At 63.9% G+C, this 22,252-nt stretch overlaps 1 protein-coding gene across 1 annotated transcript; it reads left to right on the forward strand.

The window, feature by feature from the left end:
* The first annotated feature begins 799 nt into the window (after positions 1-799).
* Positions 800-21,963, forward strand: PRPF40B (pre-mRNA processing factor 40 homolog B). The gene is given in 26 exon segments (XM_042857387.2): positions 800-1,431; positions 2,182-2,325; positions 2,964-3,038; positions 3,822-3,847; positions 4,209-4,286; positions 5,008-5,118; positions 5,411-5,531; positions 6,394-6,418; positions 6,886-7,050; positions 8,045-8,087; positions 8,089-8,163; positions 8,492-8,556; positions 8,899-9,063; positions 9,950-10,058; positions 14,045-14,195; positions 15,014-15,147; positions 17,439-17,577; positions 18,291-18,382; positions 18,893-19,009; positions 19,087-19,224; positions 19,937-20,032; positions 20,568-20,648; positions 20,934-21,036; positions 21,150-21,211; positions 21,330-21,449; positions 21,719-21,963. Coding segments are annotated over 26 exon segments (2,856 nt in total). The 5' UTR covers positions 800-1,103; the 3' UTR covers positions 21,812-21,963.
* The last annotated feature ends 289 nt before the right edge of the window (positions 21,964-22,252 follow it).

Genomic DNA, 22,252 nt, shown 5'->3' on the forward strand with positions numbered 1-22,252 from the left:
TACGCACCCTCTATCCAACCATCCATCTATTCCCATACGCACCCTCTATCCATCCATTCGTTCATCTCCATACGCACCCTCTATCCCTCCATCCATCCATCCCCATACGCACCCTCTATTCCTCCATCCATCTATCCATCCATCCCCATACACACCCTCTATCCATCCATTCGTCCATCTCCATACACACCCTCTATCCCTCCATCCCCATACACACCCTCTATCCATCCATCCCCATACGCACCCTCCATCCATCTATCCATCCATCCCCATACACACCCTCTATCCATCCATTCGTCCATCTCCATACACACCCTCTATCCCTCCATCCCCATACACACCGTCTATCCATCCATCTCCATACGCATCCTCTATCCAACCATCCATCTATCCATCCATCCCCATATGCACCCTCTATCCATCCATTCGTCCATCCCCATACACACCCTCAATCCTTCCGTCCCCATATGCACCCTCTATCCCTCCATTCATCCATCTCCATACGCACCCTCCATTCGTCCATCTCCATACGCACCCTCTATCCATCTGTCCCCATACGCACCCTCTATCCAACCATCCATTTATCCATCCATCCCCATACGCACCCTCTATCCATCCATCCGTCCATCCCCATACGCACCCTCTATCCATCCATTCGTCCATCTCCATACGTACCCTCTATCCCCATACGCACCCTCTATCCATCCCATACACACCCTCTGTCCAACTATCCCCATACGCACCCTCTATCCATCCATTCGTCCATCCCCATACGCACCCTCTATCCATCCATTCGTCCATCCCCATACGCACCCTCTATCCATCCCATACACACCCTCTGTCCAACTATCCCCATACGCACCCTCTATCCATCCATTCGTCCATCTCCATACGCACCCTCTATCCATCTGTCCCCATACGCACCCTCTATCCATCCATTCGTCCATCTCCATACGCACCCTCTATCCCCACACGCACCCTCTGTCCAACTATCTTTTCATTCCATATGCACCTTCTATCTATCCATCCGTCCCCATACTCCTCTTCTGTCTGTCTATCCATCCATCCCCATACACAGCCCCTGTCCATCCATCTCGGGGAAGATGCGGCTTCTCTTTAGTCTGTGCTTCGCTGTCCTTTGCTTTGCTTCTTTTCCGGTGTCTATTTTAATTAAAATAAGATCCGATTTAGTGTCTGCACGAGTAGCCCCTATGTCAGATACTGCACAGCACTCCAGTCAGGGCTGGGCATGGAACCCAGGAGTCCTGACGCCCAGCCCCCTCTGCTCTCACCACAAGACCATCCTTTCTTACCAGCTGTTTCCTGCATTTCTTTTCTTGCTGTTGACAGTCGGCTCCGGACTCCAGCAGCGGCCCTGCAGGGCAGCCGGCCCCGTTTCCCACCGCCCCCCCGATGATGCCTCCACCCTTCGTAAGTTACCTGAACCCAGCACCGCTTACTAACCAAACCAGCATGACCCAGCCGTCCCAGAGCCCTGCACAAAGCGGGAGTTGCTGGCCTGGCCGTGTGGGATGACTGTGCAAAGTTCAGTACACTGGCTGTGTGTGTGCGCATGTGCACGTGTATGTGTATGCATGTGCGCACATGTGTGTGTGCATGTGCACATGTGTATGTGTATGCATGTGTGTATACGTGTGTGCGTACATGTGCATATGTGTGCACGTGTGCATGTGCACGCATGTGTGTGTACGTGTGTGTGCGCGTGTGCATGTGTATGTGTATGCATGTGTGTATATGTGTGGGTGCATGTGTATGTGTGTGTGTACGTGTGTGTGTACGCATACATGGTTATGTGTATACGTGTGTGTATATGTGCGCGCACATGTGAGCGTATGCATGTGTGCATATGTGTGTATACATGTCTATGTGCTTGTGTGCGTGTGTGTATGTGTGCGTGCGCACCCTCATTGCTCCCCGTTAGCTCAGACGGGGCAGTTTGTGCCGCATTGGCAGGCAGTGCGAAGCCCCCGTGCGGACGTGCTGCGGTGGTGACAAGGAGACACCCTGAGCGAGCTGCGCCAGTGGCTGGTGCCAGGCGTCTGCCCGAGTAGCTGCAGTGGTGGGGGAGTCCCTGGCTGGCCAGGGCCAGTCCCTTCAGTAGGGGGCTGCCCTGGGGCCGGGCTGAGCCGCATCATGCAGCCTGTCTCTTCTTGCTCCTAGATGCCTCCTCCTGGAATCCCCCCTCCCTTCCCCCCCATGGGACTCCCTCCTATCGGGCAGAGACCGCCAGCGATGCCCCCCATGCCCCCTGGCATGATGCCGCCTCTGCTCCCACCCATGGCAGGGCCCCCACCCATAGGACAGGTAAAGCCACTCCCTTTGTCTCTTTCTGTCTGAGTCCGGGGCCCCCCTTGAGCCTCCACTTGGGGTGGAATGTCAGTGCAGGACCATGGATCGCACGCCTGGGACCCATCATCAGGGAAGCAGGGTCTGGTTGGTTGCGGGGCGGGGGGGATTGGGAGCCAGGACTCCTGGGTTCTATCCCACCTCTGGGAGGGGAGTGGGGTCTGGTGGGGTACAGCAGGGGGGCCGGGTGCCAGGACTCCTGGGTTCTATCCCAGCTCTGGTCTCATGACCCTGCGGCTGCAGGTCAGTCCCTCTCCCAGGCTGAAAGAAGTGGGGGAAGTGGTGAGTAGCGTAACTAAGGGGAGGGGCTGGGCTCTGGCAAGGGCTGGCTGGGCCAGGGCTCTCTGCAGCCAAAAGTTTTCTGTTAAACCTCGACGACAAAGATGTTGGGAAAAGCCCCACGCAGACGCAGGTTCTGTGGCCTCATCCCCCGTGTCCCTCTGGACCCGATCCTGTGATCGGAGCCATGCTGCCGGTGTTCCATGGACGCGGGCGGGGGTCACAGGGCGGGGTTCTGAACCGGTTTCCCCGGCTCCATTGGCCCCGTGCCTGCCGGCTGCCGTGCCAGGCTGACGTGCCACCTTTCTGTCCCCTAGATGCCACCCATGGTGCCTCCCATGATGCCGGGGATGCTGATGCCGGGGGTGCCAGCTGGTCCTGTTCCTGGTGTGGTGAGCAGCCCTGTAACCTCCCCGTTGTCCAGCCAGCCATGCCCAGGCCTGGCGGCAGGGGCTGCCTGGGCTGACTTGGGGGTGGAACGTAGAGGGGTCTCCATGCCCTTGTCCTGCCCCTCTCCGCGGGGGCCCCACTACCCAATCCCTGTTTCCAGAGCAGAGCTCAGCATTAAAATGAGGTGTCACCCTGGGGTGAGGGCGGGGTGCCAGGACTCCTGGGTTCTTTTTCCAGTTCTGCTCCTGACTTGCTCGCTGCAGCATTGGAACAGTCAGTGGCTGGCCTCGTGCCTCAGTTTCCCCCTTGCAGATGGGGCTGGCTCTGAGCTCCCATGGGGGTTTGTAGAGGGATTCAGGGGGCCCTGGGCGGGGGAGTCTGGTGACGGGTCGGGTCCGAGCCGCAGCCCCCGCGGCTCATGGCCCCGTTTCTCTTTTGGCAGGCGGCTCCTGGGACAGACCCAATTGGCGGTGAGTCCCAGGGTCCATCGCAGGAGGGTGGTCCATAGGGGAGCTGACGAGAGGGGGGCCGGTCCATCCTAGCAGGGGAGGGGGGAGCTGTCTGGAGTTTCTGCTGCTCCCAGCGGCTCAGGGAGGAGGGTGAAACATTGCTGCATCCCAGGGGAGCACCTGGGAGTCATGCCCAATCCTGAGGGGGCCCGATCCTGTGCATGATGCTGGGTGCCCAGCCCTGCCGGTCTCTCTTGGGGATCTGTAACCCCCACTCTGAGTGCAGGACCTGACAGCCCCCGACCATCCCAGTAACATCTGGCTCTTGTTTTCCAGCTGCTCCGGCCCAGCCTGCACCCACGGTGAGTAGCCCCCCCCCTCTCCCCCAGCAATACTGCTGCACAGGCTCCCCCCATCCCTAAGGAGCGTTCATCCCAGCCTCTTAACCCCCGTGAATAGCAGGGGGCTGCGGGTCGGGATTGAGGGGCACCAGCAGAGCTGCGGGGGCAGGGCTGGGGTAGCGGGGGGCTGCGGTCGGGTTGAGGGGCACTGGCAGAGCTGGGGGGCAGGGCTGCGGTAGCAGGGGGCTGGGAGTTGGGATTGAGGGGCACCGTCAGAGCTGCGGGGACAGGGCTGGAGTAGTAGGGGGCTGTGGGTCGGGATTGAGGGGCACCAGCAGAGCTCAGAAGAGGAGTTGATTCTTGTCACTCTTATGCCCACCAGCTCCCGAATCCCATGGTGGCCCCCGTCCAGCAGAGCCTGATGGGCAGCGGCTCCCCCATGCAGGACGCCCCCCGCAAGGTAGCGTGTCCTGTCCCTTCTCCGTGGCTCTTGGGGGGGGTGGCTGGCCAGTGACGCAGCCCTCAGCGGTCAGATGTGTGTCAGGAGTGGCAGAAGCATCCTAAAAGTGGGGGGCTCTGGCCCCCTGCCCCCCCGCCCCATTCCGGTGCCCCAGTGTGTGTGCTCCCAGTAGGGTGACCAGATGTCCCAGTTTTATCGGGACTGTCCCGATATTTGGGGCTTTTTTTTATATGGGCTCCTATTACCCCCACCCCCTGTCCCGATTTTTCACACTTGCTGTCTGGTCGCCCTAGCTCCCAGCCAGATCCCAGCTTAACCCCTGGGGAGGAGCCGGGGACAAGGGCCAGGAAAAGCCAAACAAGCCCCAAGGGCCTGATCCTGCCACCAGGGGGCGCCGCTCCCCACTGAGCACCGTGGGGAGGTCATGGCACGTTGCCACCTGCCCCTTACTCCAGCGGGGTGAGTTACACCAGCATTTCCACCACCCCGGAGAGTGGCTCGGCGGGCCCAATCCTGACCCAACTGGCGTCATCTGGAGTTTTGCTGCTGGTTGCCGTGGGAGCAGGAGCTGGCCCATTGCTGTACAGGGAGGAGGCTGGGGCAGGGGCCCTGGTGGGCTGCATGGCCCTGGGGCTGTGTGGCCTGGGGAGGGCAGCTGGGGGTAGGACTGGGCGGGGGCTGGTTGGACCTTCCTGACCCTGCTCTTGCTTGTGGTGGCCAGAAGCCCCCGTGGAGTGAGCACAGGGCCCCGGACGGGCGCATTTACTACTACAACTGCAACTCCAAGCAGTCCACCTGGGAGAAGCCGGATGAGCTGAAATCCAAAGCAGAGGTGAGTTCCTTCAGAGCCCTTCATCCAGCACTGAGATGCAGCCACCTCTGGGGTGGGGTGCAGCAGCTGAGTGACAGCTGCACAGCAGTGCTAGAGGGCCGCTGGAAATGTGCGTGTGCGTCCAGGAGGAGATTAGGGAGGCAGAATATAACATGAGGATTTAGACCTCAGCTCTTGTGACCCACTGGCCCGCTCCCCACGAGTCCTGCCTCCATTCTAAGCACCGGTATTGTCAGTGCCCTCCATTGGCATGGGCTGGTGGCTCATGGTGCCCTGCTCTCTCCCTCCGCAGCTGCTGCTCTCCCAGTGTCCCTGGAGGGAGTACAAGTCGGACACGGGCAAGTCCTACTACTACAACTCCCAGAGCAAGGAGTCGCGCTGGACCAAGCCCTGGGACCTCGACGAGCTGGAGGGTAAAGGGGGCGGCAGCCCAGGGAGCTGGGGACCAGGGCAACACACCCTCGGGAGCATCGGCAGACGCCCCCGTGCCCCAGGCTGATGCTTCTGTCTGGGCTGCAGGGTAACCCCCCCGTGGGCCGGGCTGGGAGTGCAGCCAGTGCCCCCTGGGTCTCTGTGCCCCAGCCTGTGAGCGGTCCCAGACCCCCCAGTGATCACCCCTGCCATGAGGGCAGGCCTCCGAGCCTGGGCTTCCGGGCTCCAGCCCTCCTGCGTCTCCCCTGAGCTCTGCCCAGGAGTCCCACTGCACTAGACTCCTGCTCCGAGATCTCAGGGACCCGCTGCACCCCCAGCAGCCTGTTCAGAACAGGGGGTTGTTAGCCAGCAGGGCCCAGCCCGCCCTGTCCTGGGCGCGGCCCGGGAGGCAGAGGAGAAGCCGGAGTTGAGGCTGGGCAGTGCTGGCTCCACCAGCCGTCTGCTGTGGATATGCCATTCTCAGTCTGCTCCTGTCTCTTGGTCCCAGGGAGCCTGTGTGTCAGAGCCCAGCCCTTAGCCCAGCCTCCGGCACCTCTCCGGCCCTCGCCCTGCTGAGCCCGCGCGGCCCTGCCCCACTCCTGGCATTAGGCTCAGCCCCTGGGGCTCCCAGTGCCTGGCAGATCCTGTGTCGAAGCGGGTTGGTTGCAGCCAGTCCTTAGCTGGCTGATCGCACCAGCCACGTGCCCCAGGCCCCCTGCTTTGCCCCGGGAGCAGCTTCAACCCTTTGCACCCGCCGGGCACAGAGGCAGAGCTCCTCGCAGTGACACGTCCCCACGTTGGCCACCGGGTGCCGCCCCCCCGGGCACCGAGTAATGGCCGGGCTCTTTGTTTCCCTCCTTGCAGCGCTCATCGAGGAGGAGGAGGCTGGGTGAGTGGCTGGCGTCTGCCCCCGGGGCTTGGACCCGTTAGCTCTGACCCAGGGCGGTAAGAGCAGGGCGCCGGCGCCCCTGGGGGCCAGAGGGGGGCAGAGCCCTCAGGAACACCCCCCCCGGGGGACACAGGAGCAGGGCCCTCAGGAACGGGGGCCCCCGGAGGCCGGGGGTGGGGGTGCGCTCAGGAACAGGGCCCCCTGGGGGTCAGAGAGGGGGGTGCCCTCCGGAAGGCCATGGGTTTCGAGGGCAGGTACCTCCCTCGCTGGGGTGACATGGGGAGGGCAGAGCAGAGACCACCCCCCCGGCATGGGGCCTACAGAGGCCACCCTGCCCCTCATGGGTGGTGGGCCCCACTGAGCCGTGAGCCCAGGGGACTGGCCCTTAGGGCTCTGCGTGGGCCCCTCTGTCCCCCTCCCCTCTGTGTCTCACTAGACCCAGGCTCCGGCCTTCTCTGCTCTTCCAGGAAGCAGCAGGAGACGCCGTCAGCCGCCTCTAGCCCCAGCCTGTCCTCGGCCGCCACCACAGACACGGAGGCTGCGGGTGGGGAGGAGCAGGAGACGCCTGCGCTGGGAAGCTTGGCCGAAGGCCCGGAGGAGGCAGCCCTGCAGCAGGAGGAAGTGACCAGCAGGTGACGGCGACCTGGGCTGGGGAGCTGCGAGCAGGGACCCCCCCACACGTATCAGGGGCGTTTGGTCTCCTCGGACGCTACGCCCGGGGGCCAGTTAGCACCAGCATCTGTGGCCAGGCCTGTCTGGACACCGGGCACACCCAGCTCCACAGGATACCCCGGGCAAGAGCTGGGCCCCGTGGTGTCAAGCCCTGCTCCAGAGAGTGGAAGAGAGACAACAGTGACCGGCCAGGAGATGTGATTCCAGCCGAATGCACCCCCTGCTGGGGAGCGATGGGGCCCCCGGCCCTTCCCCCGGATCCCCCCTGCCGGGGAGCGACGAAGCCCCCGGCCCTTCCCCCGGGATCCCCCCTGCCGGGGAGCGACGGAGCCCCCGGCCCTTCCCCCGGGATCCCCCCTGTCAGGGAGCGACAGGGCCCCCGGCCCTTCCCCCGGGATCCCCCCTGCCGGGGAGCGACAGGGCCCCTGGCCCTTCCCCCGGGATCCCCCCTGCCGGGGAGCGATGGGGCCCCTGGCTCTTCCCCTGGGATCCCTGTCGGGGAGCAACGAGGCCCCCAGCCCTTCCCCCGGGATCCCCCCTGTCAGGGAGCGACAGGGCCCCCGGCCCTTCCCCCGGGATCCCCCCTGCCGGGGAGCGACAGGGCCCCTGGCCCTTCCCCCGGGATCCCCCCTGCCGGGGAGCGATGGGGCCCCTGGCTCTTCCCCTGGGATCCCTGTCGGGGAGCAACGAGGCCCCCAGCCCTTCCCCCGGGATCCCCCCTGCTGGGGAGCGACGCAGCCCTCGGCCCTTCCCCGGGATCCCCCCTGCCGGGGAGCGACGCAGCCCTCGGCTCTTCACCCAGGATCCCCGTCGGGGAGTGAGTGTTGCTGAGCCAAGCGGGACGCCCCCCTCCAGCCCAGCCTGTGCCCCTCCCCCGCTCCTCCTGCAGCTCCCTGGGGCGCAGCCCCCAGCGTTACATGCCGTGACCCTGGTGTGTTTGTGTTCCCGGCGCAGTGGTGACCCCGGCCGGCGGGAGGAGGAGGAGGAGGGGGGGGCCGGGGGAGAGGTGCACCTGCAGCTGGAGCACCAAGGATGAGGCCAAGCTGGCCTTTAAGGAGCTGCTGAAGGACAAGGTATGGAGGAGGAAGCCAGGGCGGGGGGCTGGCCCGGGCGGGGGGCCTGTTTGTGGGGGGCTGGGACTGGCCAGGGAGGCTGGGGCTGGCCGGGGGGCTGGGGCTGGCCAGGGCGGGGGGCTGGCTAGGGCAGTGGGCCTGTTTGTGGGGGGCTGGGGCTGGCCAGGGAGGCTGGGGTTGGCCAGGGCGGGGGGCTGGCCAGGGCAGCGGGCCTGTTTGCGGGTGGCTGGGGCTGGCCAGGGCGGGGGTCCTGTTTGTGGGGGGCTGGGACTGGCCGGGGAGGCTGGGGCTGGCACGGTCCCAGCTGAGTCCCAGCGTTTGGTGTCAGGGCGTTCCCTCCAACACCTCGTGGGAGCTGGCCATGAAGATGATCGTGGACGATCCGCGGTACAGGTAGGGACCAGCCCCACCGCCAGCACCGCCCCCCTTCCACGCTGGCTGCGTGCAGGAGTGCAGACCCCTGCAGGGAGTACCTGGGAGTAACCCCTCCCCCCCAGCCAGCACTCCTGCCCCGCTCCCCACAGCGCCCCCTGGCAGAGGCCGGGAGTGGAGTACTCGGGAGCCCCCCTCCAGCCAGCGCCCGCTCCCCACACGCCCACTGCTGAGAGAGGCCGGTGCTGAAGTACCCGGGAGCCCCCTCCAGCCAGCGCCCCCGTCTCTGCCCTTGATGCTGGCCCCTCAGCAGCTGCCAGTGAGGGCCTCTAACCCAGCCCAGCCCATCCGGTCTGTGCCCAGTGCCCTGCCCAAGCTGAGCGAGAAGAAGCAGGCCTTCAATGCCTACAAGGCCCAGCGGGAGAAGGAGGAGAAGGAGGAGGCTCGGCTGAGGGCCAAGGAGGCCAAGGAGGAGCTGCAGCGGTTCCTGGAGCAGCACGAGCGAATGAGCTCCATCACCCGCTACAGGTGTGGGCGGGCGCCAGGGGGGAGAGGGGCCAGGCAGCGGCTGGGAGGCCGTGTGGGGAGAGCAGCCAGGCAGGGGTGTCGCGTCCTGCCTGTTGAGGGGGACCCCTTTGTTTATGGGACCTGGCCTTGGGGTGCTGGATAGAGGGTCCCAGAGCAGGTGGAAGGTTAGGAGAGCACGCACACAGACAGCTAACAACATTCAGGATCCAACCAACCCCTGTGCGCCTCCCCTCCCCAAGCCAGAGAAAGAACCCAGGAGTCCTGGCTCCCAGCCCCCCCCCCCCAACCCACCAGCCCCCACTCCCCTCTCAGAACCAGGAGAGAACCCAGGAGTCCTGGTGCCACTTGCTTTAGCCACAGATCACCCTTCCCTGGCAGTAGAGAGGTACGAATCCGCTGTGGGCTGTTCTGCTGGGTCTGTGGCCGGTCTGTAGCCAGCCTGCGGGTGGGGAGGGAGGGAGTGGGGCTGAGAGCAGGTTCCGGGGGCCCCAGTTAGACGGCATCGGGGAGGTGAGTGTCACTGGCCAGGCGGGGCCCAGGGAGGCTGTTCTGGAAATGACTGAGGGAAGTAATCTCTGGGGAGGTGGGGGAGCCCTCCCTGGGGCATCTCCCCGGCCCAGAGGGGCCGTTTCACAAGCAGCTGGAGGAGCCCCTGCTAATGTCAGAAATCACCGACTGCGTCAGTCCCTCCAGGCATCTCCATCGCCTCTGCCCCTGAGCCCGTAGGAGCCGGGCCGCCCCCTGCCCTGTCAGTATGCCCACCTGCTGGCTGCGCTCTGGCTCCGTCCCCGTGGGGAGAAGTGTCTCGCTGCGTGGCCTCGCTGGGCCCGGGTGCGCAGTGAGGAGCCGGCCCAGTAACTTCCTGCCCCGGCCGTTCCCTTCCCAGGAAAGCTGAGCAGATGTTCGGGGAGCAGGAGGTTTGGGCTGTGGTCCCCGAGCGCGACCGCAAGGAGATCTACGACGACGTGCTGTTCTTCCTGGCCAAGAAGGAGAAGGTAACGGCGGGTCCCAGCTGTGGCACAGGGCAGTGACAGGCCAGTGTGAACCCGCCCGGAGTCAGTGCGGAGCGCTCGGCTGTCACAATCCAGAACGGTGGCGGGCCAGTGTGACCCCACCTGGTGTCAGTGCAGAGCACTCGACTGTCACAATCCAGAACGGTGTCAGGGCCCGTGTGACCCCGCCTGGCATCGGCACGGAGCCCAGGCCGTCCCATAACGTTGTCAGGGCCCATGTGACCCCGCCTGGCATTGGCACGGAGCCCAGGCCGTCCCATAACGTTGTCAGGGCCCGTGTGACCCCGCCTGGCGTCGGCACGGAGCCCAGGCCGTCCCATAACGGTGTAGGGCCCGTGTGACCCCGTCTGGCGTCGGCACGGAGCCCAGGCCGTCCCATAATGGTGTAGGGCCCGTGTGACCCCGTCTGGCGTCGGCACGGAGCCCAGGCCGTCCCATAACGGTGTCAGGGCCCGTGTGACCCCGTCTGGCGTCGGCACGGAGCCCAGGCCGTCCCATAACGGTGTCAGGGCCCGTGTGACCCCGTCTGGCGTCGGCACGGAGCCCAGGCAGACCCATAACGGTGTAGGGCCCGTGTGACCCCGTCTGGCGTCGGCACGGAGCCCAGGTCGTCCCATAATGGTGTAGGGCCCGTGTGACCCCGCCAGGCATTGGTGCGGTGCGCCCTGCCATCACACTCCATCCTGATTAAAAACGAATGCTGCACAAAACCCATGTGGCATATACTGATTGGCGTCTAAACTGGCTTGCGGCTCGATCCCAGGGCACCAGTATAAATGGAATTCTCGTCATGCCCCCACGGGGCCCAGGGCTTTGCAGTGGCTTTGTCGGGGATCTGGGAGAGGGTATAAAATCTGTACAGGAAACGTTCACAGCTGACAGCTGAGTGTGCGGAGCAGGACATAGTGATTCAACTGAGTAATCGGCTGCGTCGTAAACTGGGCACGTCCAGTGGTTTAATGCAGCCGCAGGTCACGTCTCTAGGAGTCGGGAGGGTAGGTCGCGCTGGCAGGACGGGGCACTGTCTCCTGGCAAAGGGACTGGGTCCATGTGGGCAGCAGCTGAGCAGGCGTGTGCGGTGCTGTGGCTCAGAGGGCGAAGTGATGGGTGGACGCCTGAGCAAGAAGACGAAGGGAGATGGTGTCACCTCTGGGTGCAGCACTGGTGAGACTGGATACTGTGTCCGCACTTCCCAACGGGAGCTGACAAATGGGGACGGGTTCAGAGAAGAGTCACAAGAAGAGACGTGAGAGAGCAAAGACCCTCAGTCAACTTAGTGGATCCCAGAGAAGGCTAAGCAGTGACTTGGTCTGTGACGGTGCTGCCCGTGGGAGCCGGCTGAGGTCACTCAATCAGGGTGAACTGCAAACAAAACGGGGCAGACAAACCCCAAACGCTGGTGGCTATTCCAATACTTAGATTTACCAACCAGCACAGAACAGCTTCTATAGGACCTCACTGGTTACTCAGACGTCCAACCAACGCAGTTCCCTTAAAGTACCCAGCCTCAGGCCTCCGTCCAGACACACACGTCAGATATGATGATGATTCCTGAAAATCTGATCTCATCATATTAAAGAAAAGGTTCTTCCAACCCCAAAGGATCAGCCACATACCCAGGTTCAATTATAACTTGGATCTTACCCAAAATACACACTATAGTCAATTCTTATTAACTAAGCTAAAATGTATTAAAAAGAAAAGAGAGGGTGTTGGTTCAAAGATCAATATACAGACAGACTTGAGTTCAATTCTTGAGGTTCAGACACAGCAGAGATGAGCCTGTAGTTGCCAAAAGTCCTTTTAGAAATAGTCCATAGGTTATAGTCCAATGTCCATATTCAGGGTGGCTCCAGTCAGTGACTGGGGATCTCAATCCTTGTGGCTTAAGGTTTCCCCTTCTTGAAACCCAAAGCAGATTTGAGATGAAGCAGGATCCTGTCCCAGGGTTTTTATACATTTCCAGCAGCCTCTTGGCTTGAGAAAACAATAGGCCTAACTCTCCTTCTCCCAAACATCCTGCAATTAGCACAGGGTCATTTATCCATTACACAGTTCAGATCCAGGTCACCACAACCTTCAGAGAGACAATAATACCATTTCCCTCAAGTGTCTTCCTAAATGTTAATACTCCTTTTTCGATCTTTGAATCAAAGCTGTAGCAATAGACAAGACTTGTTTGCTTCCATCACAAGCCCTGAGCAAACAGCTGCCCTTCTACCTCTAACACTGCCGGCTGCATTTCAAAGCTCTGTTCATTTACAGATCTTCCTAACCAGTCTCTAAAGTTCGGCCATGGGTCAGGTCAGTCTGTGAGTTAATTAACTCTTTCTGGCCCTGTCATCTTCCAATGAGATATTATATTACACTCAGAACATCACATGGTCACAGTAGGAACGTACGTGGGGAGCTGTCTGAGAGCTCCGGGCTCCTACGAAGGCAGAACAAGACCCAGGGGCTGGGGCAGACTGGAAATATGGCACAATTTTGTGGGGAATTAACCATCGAACGGCTCACCCAGGCGTGAGGGGGTCAATTGGGAGTCTGTAAATGGGATGTTGTGGCTCCACCCCGGCTCTGGGCTGGATGAGGGGTCCTGGGGCGTGATTCTCCGGCCCGGCTTACGCAGCTCGCCAGCGTTTCTCAGTCTTTTCAGGTCGGGAACCCCTTATTCAAAGTCAAAATGTTCCCCACCCCCTTATGTTTCCTATGGAGTCAGAGTAACCAGTGTGTGTGTGCTGCTGGCACTCAGCCTGTGCGATGGACGGGTGGGGGTGGGGGGGGATCTGCTTCGAAGGGGACAGAGCCCTGGAGGGGGAGCAAGATTTCCTTTGCTTTAGGCTGTACAGGTCTGTCGCATCTTACGCACATTTAACATACACGATTTCAGCTTTACGTGGTCTGCAAAAACAAAAAGAAAAACAATTTTAATACTGTACCTGTAGTGTGGGCGATCCCACCCGCCATTGAACTCAAGGTAATTTTGACTATTTTCACTTTACGTGCTGACCGCAGAACATAACCCCAGCGTAAGATGAGACAGACCTGTAATCACATTTTCAGCGCCTCGTGGCCCCCCAGGGCCCGGCGTGCCTCTGGCCCGGATGGTGAGAGCAGTGCTGCTGGCCAGCCCAGCTCAGGGGGAGCATCACCTGGTGGGGGAGGGGGCCATGGCCACTGGCGCTATCGGCTTGCACCACAGTAGCGGCTGCTCCGGGGGAGGCCGTGTGGGACCGTGGCAGCGGGCGGGAGGCGTGTGGGGCCGTGGTAGCAGGAGGGAGGCCATGTGGGTCCATGGCAGCGGGCGGGAGGTGTGTGGGAACGTGGCAGTGGGGGGGAGGCATGTGGGAACGTGGCAGCGGGGGGGAGGCCGTGGCAGCGGGTGGGAGGCCGTGGGGCCGTGGCAGCGGGTGGGGGGCCGTGGCAGCGGGTGGGAGGTGGGGGGCGTGGCAGCGGGTGGAAGGCGGTGGGAACGTGGCAGCGGGCGGGGGGCCGTGGCAGCGGGCGGGAGGTGGTGGGGCCGTGGCAGCGGGTGGTAGGCGTGTGGGAACTTGGCAGCGGGTGGGAGGCCGTGGCAGCGGGCGGGAGGTGGTGGGGCCGTGGCAGCGGGCGGGAGGTGGTGGGGCCGTGGCAGCGGGTGGGAGGCGGGTGGGAACTTGGCAGCGGGTGGGAGGCCGTGGCAGCGGGTGGGAGGCGGTGGGAACGTGGCAGCGGGTGGGAGGCCGTGGCTGCAGGTGGGAGGCGGTGGGGCCGTGGCAGCGGGTGGGGGGCCATGGCAGCGGGCGGGAGGTGGTGGGGCCGTGGCAGCGGGCGGGAGGCGGTGGGAACGTGGCAGCGGGCGGGAGGTGGTGGGGCCGTGGCAGCGGGTGGGAGGCCATGGCTGCGGGCGGGAGGCAGGGGGGCGCCGTGTGTCCTGGGCTGGGTCCCTGCGGCGGGGGCGTCTGACGCGGCCCGTCTCCTCCACGCAGGAACACGCCAAGCAGCTGCGCAAGCGGAACATCCAGGCCCTGAAGAACATCCTGGACAGCATGAGCAACGTCAGCTTCCAGACCACCTGGTCCGAGGCCCAGCAGTACCTGATGGACAACCCCACCTTCGCCGAGGACCAGGACCTGCAGAGTGAGGGCAGCCCCCCGCCCCCCCCCGCCCCAAGATCAATGGTACAGGCCAGCCATTGCCGCCTTCCCCCGCCCCAAGATCAATGGTACAGGCCAGCCACACCCTTTCTCCCAGAAAGGTGCTATCTGGTTGCACCCATCTCCCTAGTCTCAGGATCCCCTTCCAACAGATGTGCTCCAAGGACCCCACCTGTCTCCCCAAGATGGTACATTCCAAGGGGATAGAGAGTCAGGACTTCTGCACCCCATTGTCTAACCATTATACCGTCTGCCCCTCTCCCAGCAACCCTGGTGCCCAGCCTCCCCCACCCCTTGCTCTAGCCCACCAGACCTCACTGCCCACCTGGATCTCTCCTGCTCTACCTCACTGGACCCCCACCCCTTCTAGGGACAGGGGTAGAACCCAGGAGTCCTGGGTCCCAGCCCCCCCTCTCTAACCCACCAGACTTCACTGCCCACCCAGAGCTGGGGTAGAACCCAGGAGTCTTGGCCACCAGACCTGCCTGTTGTAACACACTGGGCCCCTCCCCTTCTAGGGGCAGGGGTAGAACCCAGGAGTCCTGGTGCCTAGCTCCACTGCTCTAACCCACTGAACCTCCCTCCCCTCCCCTCCCCTCTCAGAGCCAGGGCTAGAACCAGAGGCCTTGCTCTAGCTCCTGCTCTGTAGCCATGGGACATCCCTCTAGACGAGGGGCAAAGGGTTGTTATTGTATCCCACCAGCTCCCCTCCATGGTCCCCTGCTCCCCCAGCTCCTCCCTGCCCTACCCCGCCCGGTGCCAGCTCTCCCCGCTCACCCCCCCTCCCCGCGCCTCTTGCAGACATGGACAAGGAGGATGCACTGATCTGCTTCGAGGAGCACATCCGCACGCTGGAGAAGGAGGAGGAGGAGGAGAAGGAGAAGACGAGGCTGCGTGAGAGGCGCCAGCAGCGGAAGAACAGAGAGGCTTTCCAGGTATCCGTGCCCTGGGGTCTGGAAGAGGTGGTGACGCCCTAGCGGGGGGTGACGGCTCTGGTCTGGGCTCGGCGGAGCAGGGCGGCCTGTAGGTCTAGCTGGAGGCTGCCTGCCCCTTTGGGGGGCATCAAGGACTTGGCCGGGAGGCAGTCAGGGTGCTGGGCTGGGGGGAGGGTGCATCTGGAGGGAGCTCAGTGTCTGGTCACTATTAGCCGTAACCCTTCCATGCCCAGGGCAGGACTGGTCATTGCACATCCACAGGGTTTAAAGAGCTCAGTGGTTGGCCCCTGGTCACTGGAATGCCTCCTCCTGTAGTTGTTCCAGCAGTTCTGGTTTGGGCAGCTTCTCCCCTTCCTGTCCTTCTTCCCCCGGCTCTGGCTGCGATGGCCACGGGGTCAGGTGCCTGGGCAGGACGGCAGGACGTGACTGTTCTGTGTCACAGGACGGCAGGGCTGGGAGTCAGGACACCTGGGTTCTGTTCCCGACTCCACGCCAGGCTGGGTGGGTCACTCAGGGCTCGGTTCTGCAGCTTGGAAGTCAGAGGGAGTTTGGGATTGTGACTACAGCCGGAGGCGGATCAGTCCCCTCCCCTCCCTGTGCCCAAGTGAACACCAGCTCGGGGCACTAAGGGAAGGTGACGTGAACATCCCCGCACAGGTCTAAGGGGCCCATAGATCTCATTCCCCAGGCGGCCGCCAGGGGGTGCCCTGCAGCGCGCAGAGCACCTGGCCACCTGCATGCTGGCAGCAGGGTCCGAGCAGGGGGCCGTTGCCTCTGCTCCTAGGGAGGGGCTCCGGGAGCTTTGTAGCCCAGATCCTTCTACCCTTCAGGTCTGTACATACAGCGTAGGCTGACCTAGCTGCATGGCTCAGGGCGGTGGAAAATGCCCAGCCCGAGAGCCGTAGTTAGGCCGACAGACCCCCGGGGCAGGCAGCGCTAGGCCAGCTGGAGAACTCGTCCCTCGTCCTAGTTACCGCCTCTCGAGGGGGCAGATTTACTGCGGCGCCAGCCCCCTCCGCAGCGAGCGTCTGCACGACAGGGGCCCGGCTGCAGCACTTGGAGCCCACCCGGCACCTCGCCCAAGGTTCCCGAGGCAGCCGGAGGCAGAGCAGGACTAGAACCTAGGTCTAGAACCCAGTAAACCAGAGACCAGTCCCAGCCTCCCTCTCAACTCCTGTCCTGTCCTCATTCGCCACATCCCTGCAGTGACCCAGCCCTGCTGCCCGCAGATAACCGCCCACCAGCGAGCCCCCTGCCAGGGGCAGCTGAACCCCCTTCGGGCAGAGCGACCTTCTCTGGGGGGGATCCAGTTGTTACCCCAGCCTGGGTGCCCTGGACCTGCTATGCAGGGAGTGGCCAGCAGGGGGCAGCAGCTACCGAAGACCTTTTCCTAAGGCCAAGCCACCCAGCGTGTCCCCAGCTGTTGCCGCAGTTGGCTCTGTGTTTGGGGCAGGATCACAGGTGGTGGCGAGTCCGGGCCGTGGCCTGACTCCCTCTTTCTGTGGCTGTGCAGACGGCCCGTAGCCCAGGGCTCGCTCTCTCCGTGGCCCGGATCTCTCTCCACAGAGAGAATTGGAATTGGAAAAGGTTCAGAAAATGCCAACAAAAATGATGAGGGGGTTGGAAAGGTTTCCGTTTGAGGCGAGATTAATAAAACTGGGACTTTTCAGCTTGGAAATGAGACGACTCAGGGGGGATATGATTGAGGTCTATACAATCATGACGGGTGTGGAGAAAGTCAATAAGGAAGTGTTATTTACTCCTTCTCCTAACACAAGAACTAGGGGTCACGCAATGAAATTAATGGGCAGCAGGTTTAAAACAAACAAAAGGAAGTATTTCTTCACACAATGCACAGTCAACCTGTGGAACTCCTTGCCAGAGGATGTTGTGAAGGCCAAGACTATAATAGGGTTCTAAAAGAACTAGAGAAGTTCCTGGAGGGTAGGTCCATCAATAGCTATTAGCCAGGCTGGGCGCAGGGATGGTGTCCCTGGCCTGTTTGCCAGAAGCTAGGAATGGGCGACAGGGGATGGGTCACGTGATGATTCCCTGCTCTGTTCATTCCCTCTGGGGCCCGGCATTGGCCGCTGTCGGCAGACAGGACACTGGGCTCGATGGACCCAGTATGGCCCTTCTGATGACCTGTTTCACAGCAGAGGGGTCGTGTGAGCCGTGCCGTTCCCCCTGCTGTTTGGAGGGGCCGTGGGGGGTGGGGCTCTGCTGTGCCCCGGGCGCAGGTGTGTTTGGGGGAGGGGCTGATCTCCAAGTTCTCTCTCGCTCTATCGTAGAATAACAGGCTGCTTCTTGCCCAGGCCTTTCTGGATGAGCTGCACGACAGGGGGCAGCTGCATTCCATGTCCACCTGGATGGAGCTGTACCCCTCGCTGAGCGCCGACGCCCGCTTTGCCAACATGCTGGGCCAGCCCGGTAAGGAGCGGCGTAGCCGCGGGACCATGGGGGAGAGCCAGCGCCTGGCGTGGAGCCCCTGGGGGAGGCGTGTTAAAGGGCCAGCCGTGACTGCAGCAGGAGCCCGAAAGAGGGGAACTCCTGCTCCCGGTTAGAGCTGGGGGGGGGGGGGCCCAGTGGGGTGGGTAGCGTCGCCCCGCCACCCTCCCCCCCAACTACAGCTGGGAAAGCGCAGAGAGGAGAAGGGACTCGCCCGAGGGGGCAGAGGCTGTGATGCTGAAGCAGAGATGAGGGGTCTGAGCACCGGGCGTCCCTGGGTTCCAATCCCCGCCGTGGCCGGGTCCCCTTCCTGCACCTCCCCGTTGGGGCCTAGTGAGCTGCCGCTCGCCTCCTGGGCCTCGTCTGACAGTGTCCAGCGAGGCTGCATCAAGTGCTTAGCGAGGGGACTGGAGAATAGACTAGGGGTTAGAGCAGGGGCTGGGAGCCAGGACTCCTGGGTTCTCTCCCCGGCTCTGGGAGGGGATTCGTGTCTAGTGGTTAGAGCAGGGGCTGGGAGCCAGGACTCCTGGGTTCTGTTGCTCACTCGTGATGTGACTGGCCTGTGCAATGACCTGCCTGCCTGAGGCGGGGTATTAATTAGTGCGCTGGGGGCTTCTCTGGAGCCCGGCGGCCCCCCCTCCTGGTGCCACGCTGGGTGTCCTGGCAGGGCCTGTAACGCCGCCCCCTCTGCTCAGGCTCCACCCCCCTGGACTTGTTTAAATTCTACGTGGAGGATCTCAAGGCTCGTTTCCATGACGAGAAGAAGATCATCAAGGACATCTTAAAGGTGAGGGCATGCAGCTGCCTCTGCCCGTGGGGTTTGGGGTCCTGTCTGACCAGCTTCCCCAGCCCCCGATTGTCCTGCTGTGTGGAGAGGGCCTTGGAATGGCCCGGCCCCTCTGCCCGGCCTCGCGTGCCCACCTGCCAGGCTCCTGTTCTTTCTGCAGGTGCGCTTCACCTTGAGGACGAAGTGTGAAGCCGTCGCCCCAAGCCATAGGCTAATCCGGGCCGCAGTCCAGCTCCGCTCATTTCATTCTGCCTCTCTAAAACACCCATGCTTTGCGCTGGATGTGGGCCTGTTCTTTGCATCCTGTCCTAAACAGCTGCCATGCCCCACCCCAGAGATGGCTGCATTTCAGGGCTAGGGCGAAGTGAACCCTCTTTCTGTACCACACTGTATGTGCAGGGGGATGGGGACTCCCCCATGACCTCCTGCCCTCGCCCTGTTCTGGGCACAGCCGCTGCTGGCCCTGGGGGACGGGATGGGATGGGGGTGACCCTGCCTCTGTCCTGGCAGGATCGTGGCTTCGGCGTGGAGGTGAACACGACCTTCGAGGACTTCGCCCACGTGATCAGCTTTGACAAGAGGGCAGCCACGCTGGACGCAGGCAACATCAAACTCACCTTTAACAGCGTAGGTGGGGTGGGGTGAGGCGGGGCCGAGCCTGGCCCCCACCCCGTGGCGTTAACCCCTCCGTGTCTGCCCCACAGCTGCTGGAGAAGGCTGAGGCGCGGGAGCGGGAGAGGGAGAAGGAGGAAGTGCGCAAGCTGCGCCGCCGGGAAGCAGCCTTCAAGAGCATGCTGAAGCAGGCGGCCCCGCCCCTGGAGCCCGGCGTCTCCTGGGATGAGGTATTGGGGGGACCCGCTCCCCTGCAGCGCCCGGCCCCCGGGCAACATCACCCGCCAGGCCGAGCCCCTCACCCGGCTGTCACTCGCGGGGCCCGGCCCCTCCCCACCCCCGGGGCCCCTCACCCCGGCGTCACTTCCTGGCCCCAGCCCCTCACCCCGGCGTCACCCGCCAGGCCAAGCCCCTCACCCTGGCGTCACTCCCTGGCCCCAGCCCCTCACCCAGGTGTCACTCACCAGGCCAAGCCCCTCACCCGGGTGTCACTTACCAGGCCGGGCCTCTCCCCCCAGCATCACTCCCCTGGCCCCAGCCCCTCCCCACCTCTAGGGCCCCCTTACCCCAGTGTCACTCACCAGGCCGAACCCCTCCCCACCCCCCAGGCTGTCCTGCAGGGCAGTGCTGGTGTGAGCTGTCCCCATCTACTGTGAATGGGTCCTCCCCGCTCCCCCCCAAACTCAGGGAGCTTCCTGCCAATCTTTGACTCGATGGCTGAGGTTCGAGATTGAAGGAGTCACCCAAGGCCCCCGAGAGAGCGCGGTGACAGCCTGGAGCCCCCGCCCCCCCGCGCTGTGTGCTCTGGCCCCCAGGGCAGGGGCCGTGCTGTGCCGTGGGCAGGGGGGCTGGCCATGCTGTGGGGCAGGGGGTGGCCGTGCCGTCCCGTGGGCTTTGCCACTGGGGAGGGGCCGGCTGTCCCCCAGCTCCCTGTCTCTGCAGGTGCGGGAACGCTTCGTCAGTGACCTGGCCTTCGAGCAGATCACGCTGGAGTCAGAGCGGATCCGGCTCTTCAGGGAGTTCCTCCAGGTGGTGGAGGTGAGGAGGGGGCAGGGCCTGGCTCCAGCCGGGCAGGGGATGACAGGGCCGTGCTCTGGGTGGCAAGAGGGTCCGGGGCCCTGTGTGGAGGGGACGGGGATGGGCCTGGAGGGGGGCGGGTGCTCTGGGGCCCTGTGTGGAGGGGGCGGGGCTGTGCCCGTGGGGGTGGGGCTTGGGGCCCTATGTGGAGGGAGTGGGACTGAGCCCGGGGGGGCCTCTGGGGCCCTGTGTGGAGGGGGCGGGGCTGTGCCCAGGGGGGTGGGGGTGGGACTTGGGGCCCTGTGTGGAGGGGGCTGGGCTGTGCCCGTGGGGGTGGAGCTTGGGGCCCTATGTGGAGGGGGCAGGGCTGTGCCCGGGGAGCTGGTGGGGGGCTCTGGGGCTCTGTGTCCCGGGAGGCTGTGGGTCCCATGTGGAGGGGATGGCAGCTCTTGGGTTACCCGCTGTCTCCTTCCCACCTCGCTGTGCCCTGAGTGGCCCTGGCCCTGTGGGGCCTGCAGGGCTGGGGCCTGACGGGCTGTGGCTCTGTGCCCCGCAGAACGAGTGCCAGCACTACCACGCCAAGGCCAAGAAACACGCCAAGAGAGGCAGGAAGCACCATCGGAAGCGCTCGCAGTCGGTGAGACCCGGGGCCAGGGCCGGGGGGCCGGGCAGCTGGAAGCAGGGCGAGGCCCTGGGCCTGTGTGTGCTGGGGCCACCCAGAGCCAGCCCTGAGGGAGGGGGGCCGGAGCCGGGCCTGGAGCCCTGAGCAGCGCGGATGCCCATTGGAGCTGGTGGACGGGCGGGGGAGAGCAGGGGATTTAGGGCCTGGGGGGCTCCGGGTCCATCAGGTCCTGCTCAGAGGGGTTTGCTGGGGTGAGGGGGGCCAGCCTGGGCGGTGTTAACCCCCTCCCCGCCCCGCCAGGGCTCAGAGTCGGAGCTGGAGTCCCATCACCAGCGGGCCCAGAAGAGGAAGAAGCGGAATCACTCGGAGTCCGGCTCGGAGCTCTCCTCCTCGCCCGACTCAGGTGGGCACTGGGGCGACCCTGGGCAGGTGGGCAGGGGGAGGGACTGGGCCCGTGGCACCCGGGCGCGGCTGGGCCCCTTGGCGGCGGCCGCATGACGCTCCCTCTCCCCGCAGATCTCAGCTCCCGCAAGTCCAGGAAGCAGAAGAAGAAAAGCAAGAAGAAGAGGCACAAATCGGTGAGTGCAGCTCGGGAGGGGACGGTGCCAAGCCCGGGGCGGGGAGGGTGCTGGTGGAATCCCCCCCCCCACCCCCCTCTCAGCTTTGCCCCCCTGAGCCCCAGCCGTTGTGTTACAGAACAGCCCCCAGAGCGAGGGCGAGCGAGGGAAAGAGAAAGGCAGGAAGGGGAAGGAGAAGGAGCCGGAGCGGGCGGAGGGGCGACGGCGCTCCCCCCAGCGCAGCCTCAAGAGGGAGAAGGTAAGTGGGGGGGAGGGGAGGTGGAAGTGCTGGCTTTGGGGGGCAAGAGGGGGGCAGGATAAGGGTGGGGTTAGGAGGGACTAGAGGCAGATGCGGGCCAGGATGGCGACTGCGGGGCAGGCAGGGGGGTCGGATGCCGGCAGTGGGGCAGGTAGGGGTCAGGGGTGCCAGCTGTGGGGCAGGTTGCAGGGCAGGCAAGGGGGCGGGCCACCAGCTGGGGGGCAGGCAGGCAGGCTGCCCCCCTGATCTCTCTCCCCGCCCCCACGCAGAGCGTCTGGGACACGTCGGACAGTGAGCCGAGCGAGGGCGAGCTGGAGAAGCGGCGTCGGACGCTGCTGCAGCAGCTGGATGACGATCAGTAGCCAGGTCTGCGGGACCGTCGCTGAGCTGGGGCTCCCTGGGGCCCCTGTGGGGCCCCCTCAGCTCCCCACCCCCTGCCCAGCCTGGGGAGAGGCTCCGGACAGCTCAGTGCGGGCGAGGGGCTGCTGCTCTGCCCCAGGACTGGGGGCTCCCGAGAGAGCAGAGAGGGGGTGTCCCGCTCCGCCCAGGACTCCTTCCCCCGTCCCTGTGGATCCCCCCTGCACCCGAGGACCCGTCGCCCCCGGGGCTGCTGTGACCACCTCCGCTGGGCCAGCCCCTCGGCGCTCAGGACCGGCCCCAGGACGGCAGCACTTTGGATGGTGGGGCCCTGGGGCGAATGCGGCTCGGAGCTGGCTCTCACACGTGGTTCCGTGGATGCCCCTGGGCCCTGGCGCCGAGGATCGTGGGCGCCTGGGGCTCCCCGCGGGGTTGGCCGCGGGGGC

Source organism: Chrysemys picta, chromosome 22 (assembly GCF_011386835.1).
Source record: "Chrysemys picta bellii isolate R12L10 chromosome 22, ASM1138683v2, whole genome shotgun sequence".
Classification (NCBI taxonomy): Eukaryota; Metazoa; Chordata; order Testudines; family Emydidae; genus Chrysemys; species Chrysemys picta.